Here is a 13,436-nt window from a genome sequence, read left to right as displayed (position 1 = left end):
GATATAAGAAAAATAAGACAGCACGGTAATAATATCCATACATATCAGCACTGGTTGTTCTTGTTCTTTGTGATGAGTGCCAGTCTCTGTGTTGTGAGATGATACCTCACTGCTTTGCATGCGGCAGACCTAGAATGAAACTCGATTCCATCCCCATAGTCCCATATGGTCCCACAGGACCAGAGTGGTGGCACAAGCAGCAAGGCATCTGCCTTGCTCAGGCTAGCCTAGGATGGACCATGGTTTAATCTCTGGTGTCCCAAATGGTCCCCCAAGCCAGGAGCGATTTCTGAGCGCATAGCCAGGTGTAACCCCTGAACGTCACTGAGTGTGGCCCAAAAATCAACCAACAAAACAAATATAAAACCATATGGCCCTCTAAGCCAGGAGCGATTTCGGAGCACATAGCCCGAAGCAACCCCTGAACATCATCAGATATGGCCCAAAAAACAAAAAACAAACAAACAAAAAAGATGTGAAAGTAGAAATGAGAAAACTTCAAACTGAAATAACGGGACTGAAAGCTTTGTTTTGTTTTTGTTTCTCGGGCACTAGTATGTACTCTGTTAAGCCATTGATTTCTCAGGCATGAAATGAGAATTTGATTTAGTGTAAGTCTTGACTTAACTATTTCTGTAATACCGGCTCTCTTTACCATGAAAGTTTTTGTTTGTGTTAAGACACTTTTTACGAACTGATGATTGCAGGAAATTCAAAGCACATTTTCTTTCCCTATCTCAGTAATATTTTTATATCTTCTTGTAAGAAAGAATGCGCTTCAATACACTGGATTTTCAGTATAAATGTCAGAAAACCATGTTTCCAAATACTAAACATTAGAACTGAAGTATTTATATTGAAGGAAGAGCTAACTTTATGACTCAGTGTTTTTAATTTGCATTTTTATGTTTTATTCATAGAGTTAAATGCATACTGTAATACTGACTATTATAAAACAAAACATTCATTTTGGAAAGGAAGCAGAACTGTTTTCTCTGAAAAAAATATCAATGGACTATAACATTGAATTCACATTCATTGTGTACTTTCTGCAAGCATGTCACTTTTTCCTCAATTATTTATTACACACACACACTACAAATAATGAATTGCTCCCACTTTTAGGCAGTGGGAAGATAGAATGTGTTTAGCAGCCCATAATAAGTTTGCCACTCTCTTGCAATTTAAAGGAAACATAGTTTTCACCCTTAATGGAGGGGTTAGTATGTATTTTGACATATGACTCTTTTGTTCTCAGAACAGTGGTCTAAGTTTTCATATATATTTCCAGTAGAATAACATGGAAGGTTGTAACTATATATTAAATTATTAAAAATTATCTTATAGTTTTTAGTTTTCATGAAGGGTTGGTGAATATACAAGTTTTGATACCTTAAAAAAGGTTTCAGGATTTAAACTAACACTGAAATAGTGACAATATACTTGAGAATGTAAATGTAAATCGCCATTATTACACCTGCATGTATACTATGCTTAAACTTAATAAGCATGATTTCCTAGATTTTGATGTTTTTCTTCATTTTGTTGCTGAAATATTTTTGGTATATACTTTTTTAATTTGTGGGGTGTTTTTTCCTTAGTGGGTATGATTCCTAAACTGTGGTAAAAAAGTATGGGGTCATTCCTGACTACTCAGTCTGTGTACTGATGTGAGATATACCTTTCAGTGCTCACCTGGAAAGGAAGGGATTTTGTAGCCCAGGATTGGGAGAAATGAGGGTCATGGAACTACAGCAAGCAGTACTGCACAGTGCCAAGGATCCAATTCTGGGCATCTTCATGCAATCCATGTGCTCCATTCTTCAACTTTGGACTAATCTTCCTGACCCAATTCTTCAAAAACTTGGAGAATCCCTAGTTTTGAACAGTTTGTACTTAAATATCAAATAAATGTATGAAATTACTGTAATGTTTGAAATATGGCATCTTGAAGGAAGATTCTGAACAGTAGTTAAATATCTCGTTAGGAAATAAAACCATGTACTTTATTGTGACATTGGATGGTTTCTTCATGTTCATGATCTCAGGAAAGTACAGGATGTCTTTTTACATGAGCATTTTGGGGGTTGAATATAGAAAATATAAAAATGTTTCAAGTTTAAATATTTTAACGATCAGTTTAATTTATTGATTGATTTCTCTTTTAATATAGTTATGATTTTGGATGACAATATGCAAAAACTGAAGGCTCGGTGCTTAGGAAACATTGTGGTAAAGTAAGTAAAATGAATAATACGATGTTGGAATATAATAAATATAATTTGCGTAGATATAAAATATGTCAAATTATAATATATACAATGTAAAATAATACTATATTATATAAATATTATATAATATAAATATAAACATTATATAAATATAAATATGATATAAATAATATAATATATAGTAGATATAATATATTGGAATATAATTTTCATATATTATTAGTGAGGAATTACAATATCAACTATACTGTAATTATAAGATAATTATAGTTATAATTATAAGATATTATATATTATAAGATATATTATATAATTATACAATATAGATATAATTATAATTATAAATATTTTGATAATTTAATATATAGTTACAACCTTCCATGTTATTCTACTGGAAATATATTTGAAAAATTAGACCATTGTTCTGAGAACATAAGAGTCATAGTTCTCTGAGGTTTTACAGTGCTAATGTAATTTAACATTGAAAGCTCACAGAAATTTTAGATAGAATATTTAGAAAATAAATGTTATATCTCTTGAATAACATTTTTGATTATATAATTAATGCATAGGTGTTATATTAGCTTATTTACCAAAAATGTAGAGAAGTAACAGCTTTCTTTTGTATTCACATTTTGCACTATTAATTTTGTAGTGAATATGTCTTTCCAGATTTTCTAAAACAAATTTTATTATAACACAATTATTGACCAATTTGCTCATTTTACAGCTGTTTTAGTTATTAAATGTTCCAACACCAGTCCCACCAGAAGTGTGAATGTTCCTCCTCCAATGTCCTCAGTTTCCCTCCCATCATTCCAGCCTGCCCTCTTCGCAGGCACAAAGAAACTTATCTCATATTGTCTGTTGTAATTCAAAGACAAATGAAATGACTATTTGTGACTATTTTACTGTTTTATTTCATTGTTTTAACTATTAGCTATTTAACTATTAATTATTTAACTAGATAAAACTATTTCATTGTTTTATCTCACAATAGTGTTATTGAAATCATTGAGGATTTACTTTGCTGGTAGATGCTAGTTGAGTATTTTGTGTTTCACTCATTGAGCTTGGAGTCTTAATTGTATTTTTCCTGTCAGGCTTATTGTGATCCCACTGTGCTAACAGTAGTATGAAATTTGTATGGCTGTGTATGCTGCTGAGTAGTCCAGGAGCAATAGATGTGGACCGATTTGGTATCTAGGCAGCTTGATGAGATTCAGTTGTGGAACTCGGCCATTTTTATGTTAAAAGGTGTCATGTGTGTTTGTGTGGTACTGCACCTTAGGCAGAGAGGAGAATTTGCATGCTCCAATTTCAGAAGTGAGTTGTGAGCCCAGACCAGTCTACCTGGCAATATTTGGCAATATCATGCAATTTTCAATAGTAGTTGTCGAACTAGACTATTTCTCTGCCTTCAAGATGAAGGAAGTAAGTGGAAACTGCTGGGCTTTTTAGTGGTGGGGATGGGATTTGGGATATCTACCCTACCCCATTTTGATAAGACCCCAGGATTTTCAGCATAGAGACTAGTCTTATCTAGGAAAATTAAACTGTTCATTGTTCTTTTTGAGATTAGTTCTGAAGCTAGACCTTTCCTATGTTGGAAGATGCCAGGTTTGGCTGCAGGCTACTGTATCTTCCAGCATTTCAGATTGTTGCAATACATCAGATTATTCTTGGATGCATATCTGGTTTTCCTTAACCTCATTTGACAAGCTCTCTTTACTTTTACTTTAAAAAAAGATTTATTCCCATTGTGGGCCTCTTTATTTTATTCTTAATACTTGCAATTATAAATAGTGTCACATTGAATATCTTTTTGCCGTGTATTTTCTCCTTTACTGAAAAACCCAATTACTGCATTAATTTCTAAAGTTATAGTTAAAGGATCGGAGAGATAACACAGCGGTGTTTGCCTTGCAAGCAGCCGATCCAGGACCAAAGGTGGTTGGTTCGAATCCCGGTGTCCCATATGGTCCCCTGTGCCTGCCAGGAGCTATTTCTGAGCAGACAGCCAGGAGTAACCCCTGAGCATCGCCATGTGTGACCCAAAAACCAAATAAATAAATAAATAAATAAATAAATAAATAAAGGATCAAATAGTAAGATTAGATGAAATATCTGACTCAGCAAGTTTCCCTATTCCTGACATTTTACAAAACTATTCATTTGACAGGAAAAAATGTATTATTTGAATTGAAAGTATTTTAATGTACTTTGTTTAAATAAATACTTTAAAATTGTGTCAGTGGCAGCTGAACGGAAGTTGATTAAGCTGGAAAAGTTATGTAAAATTTTAATTATAGATAGAGCTTGCTTTAGTGCTTCTAATAAGCATTATAGTTTTATTTGTTTTTTCCTTACACTTTAAGTAAAATTAAGCATAATGAGCTTCTATAGAAAATACCACATGCCATATTTTAAGAAAAATATTATTTAGGGGCTGGAGAGATAGTATGGAGGTAGGGCATTTGCCTTGCATGCAGAAGGACAGTGGTTCAAATCCCGGCATCCCATATGTTCCCCTGAGCCAGCCAGGAGTGATTTCTGAGCATAGAGCCAGGAGTAACCCCTGAGCACTACCGGATGTGACCCCCCAAAAAAAACCTAAAAAAATATTATTTATTGAAAAAGATTATACAATTCTTTTCTATATTGATGCTAAATTATCTTAGTGGAGTAAAATGTTAATTTCTGAAGATATTATGTGTAAAACAGTAATTTATTAAAGAATGTTCTTCCTCAGGTATATTACAAAAAACTAATAGAAAAGATACACGTGACAGTGGAGGGGGTCAAAGCTAGCTGTGCCAGTGGCTTACTCTGAATTCCTGGCTCATTTGAACATGTTCATTTAACATTTCTTAACATGTAGAGGGTCTTACAGCAGTGTTAATGAATGCTAACTATCAAGGTGGTGGGTGCTGACAATTATAATAACTGATACATATATATACATATATCTGGATATATGTGTCCTATATTATTAAATGTATATTAATGTATACTTACATACAATGGAAAATGTATATAATTATGTCAGTATATGAATTCATGTATGTATTAATATATATTGATAAGATAACATGTAACTTTGACATATTAACAAACTCACTTTCACAAAATATTTCTCTACCACACGAATCTTTTCTCATACTCTGACTGTGTTAAGAGTTTACTCCTGGCTCTATGCTCAGGAATCATTCTTATCAGTGTGCAGGCACCATATGCTGTGCTGGGAATCTAATGGAGATTGCCCCTTTGTAAGACAAAAGTCTAAAATCCTGCACTACCTCTCCATCCCATTTTAAAATTCTGTTTTATTCTTATACAGCTTCCTTCAAATTGGAGTTAGTTTGCTGAAACTCAGTTTTACTTGCTAATTCTAATCTCCTTTTAATGCCTACGTTTATTTGGTAATTGAGTTTTCCTTGGTTTGCATGGTACCATCCACTCTTAAACAGAAGTGCTATTTTTCCTTCCCCACAGTCCTCTCATTGAACCTTCCCTGACCACTTTCTTGGTTAACTCTGTTCAGCGGTCAGAGTCTGAGTTTGGTTTTAGCAGAATTATCATGTTATTATGTTATTAGTAAACAAAAATACATTACATTATCTATTTAAGCTTAAACTTGAAGACATCTTGTTGACCATGTGGATAACTAAATGTATACTCTAATACATGTTTTTAAATTATGATCTACATAACATAAAGTAGATTGAAATGTAACTTATTGGGAGAAAATAGTTTTGGGGTAAGGGTTCGCTAAAGAATTTACATAATATGAACAAAAGGGTGGTAGATATTTAGTTTAAATAGGGAAGCACAATGTTTGACAGTTTTAAAAAAGTACTTTAGCAAAATATATTTTTATTTAATCTCCCAACTTGAAATGAGTCATCCTTTTCAAAGGAAGTTCTAATAAAACCTCAGATTGTGTTTGATGCCATCATTTTAAAACCCTCTTGTATATTTACTTCACTTATGGGTGACTTTGCCTACTTCCATTCAAAAATAATAAGATGTATAATTACCCACATCATTTTTTAATTGTAGTCATTAGTGTGTTACTTTTAAGTATTTGGAAGTAACATGGTTGTGGCTTTAAAGCACTTAAAGGCTTAGCTTGGTCATAATCATTATACTTTTCCTTTTGTATTCTTAAAAGGGAAATGTTAGTGTACAAGCTAAGGATTCTGTGATTTCACCATAAGTTATCCGAAGATAGGATTTGCTATGAAGTGATAAACTTTTATTTATCTCTTTTAATAGTTTGAGAATAGCCAGTTTAAAGTACACTGCATATGCTTTTATGTTCAACAGGTAGAGATAAATAATTAGGAAAATTTGTTGCTAAGATTTTTCTTAAAATTTATATATATTGTTTCTAGTTCAGTCTAGTTTCAATAGTTCAATATATTCTTATAATGATTATTGAGAATACTATCATATTTTAGGAATAAGCACTATACCTTTATATTTTATAGGAGATTTTGAATTTTCCACCAAAACACTGGTTCCAGTCCATTACCCAAAGGCCTTTGTATTTATTTTTTTCTAATCTTCCTTCCTTTTTGGGGGGGGGGGTGTTCACATCGGCAATGCTCAGGGGTTACTCCTGGCTCTATGCTCAGAAATCGCTCCTGGCAGGCTCGGGAGATCATATGGGATGCTGGGATTTGAACCACTGTCCTGCATGCAAGGCAAACACCTTACCTCCATGCTCTCTCTCCGGCCCCTAATCTTCCTTTCTTATTGTGAATCAGCATCACTTTTACTCAGTCTAGAATTTAGTTTAATTTTCTTTTGCCAGTTAATTTTTTAGTTATTTATAACCCACTTATTAATGAAAATATTTTATAATCATCTTTAAATTTCTTACTTATTTCACATGTAATCATTTCACATTCTAAAAATTTTCATCCACAAATACATTATTTTATTATTTCTAATTCTAGAAGAGCATCCTTATAATAATTAATAATAATAATACAAAAAATCAATATTATTCTACTATTTAAAGTATGGAATTTGAGAGATAACAATTGTTTTCAAAGAGATTATATCCTAAAGAGCATGTCCAACATAAACCCAGAAAAACAAGCTAGACTTCAGAATGATTTGCTGAACCAAGCAGTGGTGGTTGCATAGGCAGCCAAGGAAATAGAATTTATGGTAGAGTGCATATTTAGGTTAAGCAAAGCTCTGTGTTTTGTCACCAGAAGCTGTGGTGAGACCTTCGACCAGCACCAAAATCAGTATCTGTGTTGAGGACATGAGGACTCAGTACCCAGCAAACTATGCCAGGAGTAGCTGCTATTACTCTGTAAACATAACTGGCAGAGTCTTTATAAAATATTTGGGTGTTTTCTGTGTTTTGGGGGTGAGGGTGCTCTCAGAATATGTTCAGCAGGCCAAGGACCACCAGAGAACCTTGGCTACTGGGTTGTTGGTTCAGCAAAAAATCTAAGGATGTGATGCCTTTTTTGGACCATGTGGTGCTGTGATGCCTGGCCACTCAGCAGATATAAGGGCCTCTAGAGCTGTACCCCACAGTGAGTATGTATGGGGCCATGTGGGACCATATGGGACCAAGGTGCTGGGAATAAAATATTGTTCATGCCCAGTCACTCTACTATCTCTTGGTTCTAAAAATGTTTTAAAAGCAGTTTATTTAATGATTATACAGTTGAGTGTTCAATAGCTGGTACTCTACGAATGCTTTAAATTCAGAAGATTAAAACCAGGGTATCACACATACAAAAGAAACATGTTTTACCACTAAGCCATATTATTAGCATCTAAGATCCTAAATTTAAAGAAATACATTGACCCTTAAACTTGTAAAATGTATAATCAAATTAAAATATGTTTAATTAGTTATAAAATCAATTCAGCAACATCAGTGTTAACTCACTCATAAAATTTTACTTAATTTGTGAACAATTTAAAATCCTATTTTTTTCATTTTTCATCATTTCTGAAGATGCCAAGATAGAATAAACTGGTAAACTAAGTGTATGACTTCTTGTTAAATCATTTCAAGATCCAAATGGAAAAGTTCTTTTTTAGAAATGATTCCAGATTATGTGGTGCATTGCTATATTTCATTAACTTTGTATAGTTATAGAGTAAAGCTAGCAATAATATTAGGTCCATGAGGGACTTAAAACTGAATTAGCATCTAACTTCGGCTAGTTAGATTATTAGCCAAAAAATAAATGTTCACATTAATTATTTATGTCACTTAAAAATTACCTTACATAATAATAAACGGGATATCATTTGAAAAAGCATAATTCCTAGTTTTTTTTTAATTTCTAATTGCAGTGATAACAAAGATTAGTGTGGAAAATCTGCAAGGATTATTCGAAATAGTGGATTCAAATTATAACAAATTAAGTCAATAAAGTGACTAATTTTTTTATGAAAATAGTTTTATAGACGTGACTATCTTTGATAGACATTGGTATCTTCTCTGTAAGAATTTTCTTTTTTTAGTACCGTTAAAATTATTTTCTAAATTTTTATTGTTATCAAAGTGAATTACAAATCTTGCACAGTAATATTTAAGGCACATAGTAACAATGAATGAGGGGAGTTTTCCTGATTCTTCAATTTAATGAACGAGCCTGAAAAGAATTGGTAGTAGATCCTCTCAAAAGTTTTGAAAGAATTCCTTAGTAAATCCTTCTAGGCCTGGGCTTTTGTTTTGGGGAGGACTTTTGATTAACAATTTCATCTGTAATGATGGATCTATTTAGATATGCTAGATCATCCTGGTTTAACCATGGAAGATTATGAGTCCAAGAATTTATCCATTTTTCCAGGTTCTAATGCTCTCTGGCATAGAGTGTCTCAAAGTAGTCTCTGATTATTCTTTGAATCTCTGCAGTTTCTGTAGTGATCTCCCCTTTTAATTTCTAATCTGGTTTATTAAGTTGTTCTCTCCATTTTTTTGTGTGAGTTTTGCTAGTGGTTTATCAATCTTGTTTATTTTTTTAAGGAAACACCTTTGCTTTTATTTATTTTTCGGATTGTTCTTTGGATTTCCACTTCATTGATTTCTGCTCTAAGCGTTGTTATTTCCCTCTGCCTACCTATTTTTGGTTCCTTTTGTTGACTATTTTCTAATTTTATAAGCTGTATTATTAAGCTTTCTATGTAGGCCCTTCCTTTCTGATGTGTCCTTGCAAAACTATAAATTTTCCTCTTAGTGCCACTTTTGCTGTGTTCCATAAATTCTGATAAATTTTTTTTTATTGTCATTTGTTTCCAGGAATGTTTTGATTCTCTCTTTGATTTCATCTCTGACCCATTGGTTCTTCAGCAGTTTAATTTCCCGGTGTTAAAGTGTTTCTTCTGTGACCCTTTCTAATTCACTTCTAATTTCAATGTCTGTGATCTGAGAAGATAGTCTGTACAATTTCTGTTCTCTTGACTTTATGGAGATGTGTTTTATGAGTCAGCATGTGGTCTATCCTAGAGTTTTCCTGTAATGATGTTCTTAACTGTGGATGATACCTGGGGATTTTTCCTGGGCCACAGGGACTCCAATGAGTCTTATGTTGTTTCTGTTGAATTTATCAAATACTTCAATTTTCATTTGTTCACATTCCTTGAGTATATTTTCCACTGTCTGATCATTTTATTTAAGGTTCTTTTCCATTCTCTTCTGCTGTAAGGAGGTATGGAGTTGTTCTCTATCTCATCTTCCAGATCACTGATTCTGTCCACAGCTTCTGTTACTCTGTTGGAGAGGCTTTATATTGAAGTTTTCATTGAATCTACTGAAGTTTTCAGTCCTGTAATTTCAGTTTGGAGTTTTCTGATTTCTGTCTTTGTGGTCTGTTCAGCTTGATCTGTGCTTTCTTTGAGTTCTATCATCATATCATACTCCATATTTCTGATCGAAACTCCTTATCTGAGAAGCTAATTTGGTGGCTGGCACTTTTCGGGTCATCAGAGGTGCCATCGTCATTCTCTATTCTTGGTGTTTTCTTATGCTGTTTCCCCATTGTTATACTTGTGTGGTTTTTTTCTATGTTTTATGGTGGAGTTCATTTACGACAAGATTTGTGAGGATGCGAAGTGAAGCAGAGTCGTCATGCTCCTCTGGCCCCACCCTGCTTGGACGTTTCCAGGTCACCTCTGTCTTGCAGCTTCCTCTAGAGCTTCTATGCTGGGGTTGGTTTCAAAGCCTCAGCGAGGATCAGACCTCAGCATTTTTTTTTTTTTTTTGAACACTTCAGTATTTAAGTCTCAGCAACAAATCATTCCTTCACTTAGTATTTTTATTGTGTATGAGATGGTGGGTTTTTAAGGAACCTTAAATTTTACAGCATGTACATTTGCAATCTATAAAAATATCTGTTACTTAAATATCCAGAAAAGAGTTTGTGGAGGTATTTTATTAGGTGATACTTTCTAACAGGGAACTTAATATGAAATTTTTCTCTGCTCTCCTTCTCTCCTCCCCTCTTTTCTCCTGTCCTCTCCTCTGTTCTCCTCTCCTCCCTATCCCTCTCCTTCCTCTTCTCCTCTCCACTCCTCTCCTACTCACCACTTTTCTCCCTTTCATCTCTCTTCCTCATTCTCCTCTTTTCATCCTTTCCCTTTCCTTGCCCTCCCCTCTCATACCCTTCCTCTCCTCTCATCTCTTCCTCAAGGCTAGTACCTTACACTGTGCTTTCTTGTCAATGCCAAAATTGTTTTTCTTTGTATTTGATCTAATCATGTCTATAGTGGAGTAAAGAAGGAAATATGGCAAAATTAGCTGGATAGAAGAGACATATATTATAGTTTTCCATGGTCCCTTGAGCATTGAAGCCCCATTCAATGCTATACTGAAACCTGATTGGCTAAGAATCATTGGCAGGAAACATTAGCAGCCCTTTAGACTTCTGGGCATGTTTTTGGAGTTCTCCCCAAATGCCATTCAGTACTGCTTTTTAATAACTTTGTTTTTAGGTGTTAACTTCTTATTAAAATAGCTATTCCTGCCAGGAATTTTTGGCATATCAGATATGTGTGCTTTCTGTGCATTTTCCAGAAACTACAGTCATTCTTACTTGGCTTTTTCATGGTCAGCAATTTAGATATGATCTGTCCAGGACATGCAGGGGTTAGATATTAATGTGGAATTGGAATTATAGTGATATATTCCACCTTGAAATTGTCTTTGTTGCCACTTGCCTGTAACTTCTGGTTGTCTTTTTTTTTTTTTTTTTGTCTTTTTTTAATTTAAGGTTACCATTACCACCTGGAGCTTTTTCAGGACTCTGGAAGAATCAGGAAGCTTTCAAGCATTTATACTTTGAAAAATTTCCTGTAAGAATTTGATTTATTTACTTACTTTTATTGTACTTCTTATGCACTTCTTGATATTTTGTTTGGTTACTAAACTGAGCCATATGCTTGTATAGCCATAGAACATTTTTAAAAAATGCTATCGGAACAGTTTTCAGATTTCAGAAGAAAGAATGGCCAACCCACAAATTTGTAAGTATATATTGTTTATGGTATTTTTATCAGTCTCTGGATATAGAGTTTTCTTTGTTTCTTTTACCAATTTTTTTCCTTTTTTTTTTCCAATTTTTCTTAAACTTGATTAGTCCTCGTCATGTGTATGATTTTTGCTAAATTTAAACTATTGCTTTGTTTGGTTTGGGTTTCATTCCTGGCTGTGCTCAGAATTTACTCCTGGAACTGTACTCATAAATTATGTCTAGTCGCGCTTGGGGGACCATATATGATACCAGGGATATAACATATCATATCAGATATGATACCCTATATAAAACCCAGGTCAGCTGAGTACAAGACAAGCACCTCATCATCTTTGTTATCTCTCCGATCTTTTTAAATTAAAATTTTAGCTGCTTTCTATAGCCTTTGAATATAGAAAATTTTGGTTACCTTTCGCTAGAATGAGAAAGTAAAGTGATCAGAATCACTATTCTATTAACTTCTTAGCTTTATGTGAATAAAATGCATTTTATTTTCTCAGAAATTTTAATTTCTATTCTTTTACCTATTTTCAATAAAGTAAAAATTAAGACAGTTATTTGAAAATTCAACTCTTACTGACCTGCATATAAAAGGATTTCTATGACTTTTTGTTATGTAATTTACCTGGATGGTTATTTGTTCATAACAACAATTAATAAGGGATGTTATAGTTTCACCCTCATCTTTCTGCTGTTCTTCTTGTCATTCCTGATGAAAATATACATGTGCCTCCTTACTCACTTAGTTAAATGAATGATCATTTAATAACAAGGACCATAGTATTTAGCATTATATCTATTATTTGTGAGTGATATTATTACTGGATGAATATCACAGAACTTAAAAATATCTTCCTTTCAAAGGAAAGCCTAGAGTTAAATATTACCAATAACCAAGATTCAACATGGCTCTGAGGGACTGTGGCAGGAAAGAAAGTTTGTCAGTGTAGCTGGCTCCAATCAACTTCCATGCTTGATGAGTCAGTGTTAAATCATCAGAGCCTGCTAAGATTAATTCTACTCTGACAATAGCAAACAGTATGTTCATGTGATATAACATGATCATCTCTGACACTGAAAACTCCTCCCTTGTCCCCTATTCCAGCTAATCCACATGCTCTTACTTTATACTTGATTTTGTAACACTGCCCTCTCATCTGAGGACTTAATATATGAGCACAGATGAGATGAGCCAATTTCCTATTGATTTGATGTGATGAATCTAACATCAGAACCTATATATTTGATTCCACAGTCCATTTTATTAACTTGGCTCATCTAATAGCAAGTGCAGTATTTATCTAGAAATATTGATAACACAAATAATGGTTCATCCAGATTTTTTTCTATAGGCCATTTTGAAGTAACATAGCTGTCAAAAGAACATAGAAGCATTATGATAAGTAATATTTACTGCTTTCTTCTTATTATTTTTATAATAATAATAATATTGTCCTTCCTATTGTGAAGATATGCTACTCCTATGACTTGATTATAAATTAAATGTCATATTTAGTACTGTACTTAAATGAAACTTGGATATAATACAAAACTTTAAAAAACCAAAGTTTATTGTGAATATTAAAAATAGAAATTTTGTTCACAAACTTGACGATTATCAGTTTATTATTTAGTTGAACATACTAGTACTGAAGAAGAGAGAGCACTGAGATTCTGGTGTAAATCTTGG

The 13,436-nt window shown here is 33.3% G+C and overlaps 1 protein-coding gene across 1 annotated transcript in view; it reads left to right on the top strand.

Annotated features, from left to right (window-relative positions):
- The window catches only part of ACSS3 (acyl-CoA synthetase short chain family member 3), a 238,668-nt gene that overhangs the window by 207,622 nt on the left and 17,610 nt on the right, over positions 1 to 13,436 (top strand). Inside the window, exons 11-12 of the mRNA XM_049783383.1 lie at positions 2,174 to 2,237; positions 11,486 to 11,567. Coding sequence (XP_049639340.1) covers positions 2,174 to 2,237; positions 11,486 to 11,567 — 146 coding nt within the window. The remainder of the gene's footprint in view (positions 1 to 2,173; positions 2,238 to 11,485; positions 11,568 to 13,436) is intronic.

Source organism: Suncus etruscus, chromosome 11, assembly GCF_024139225.1.
Source record: "Suncus etruscus isolate mSunEtr1 chromosome 11, mSunEtr1.pri.cur, whole genome shotgun sequence".
NCBI classification, from domain to species: Eukaryota; Metazoa; Chordata; class Mammalia; order Eulipotyphla; family Soricidae; genus Suncus; species Suncus etruscus.
This window is presented reverse-complemented; position numbering and strand designations above follow the sequence as displayed.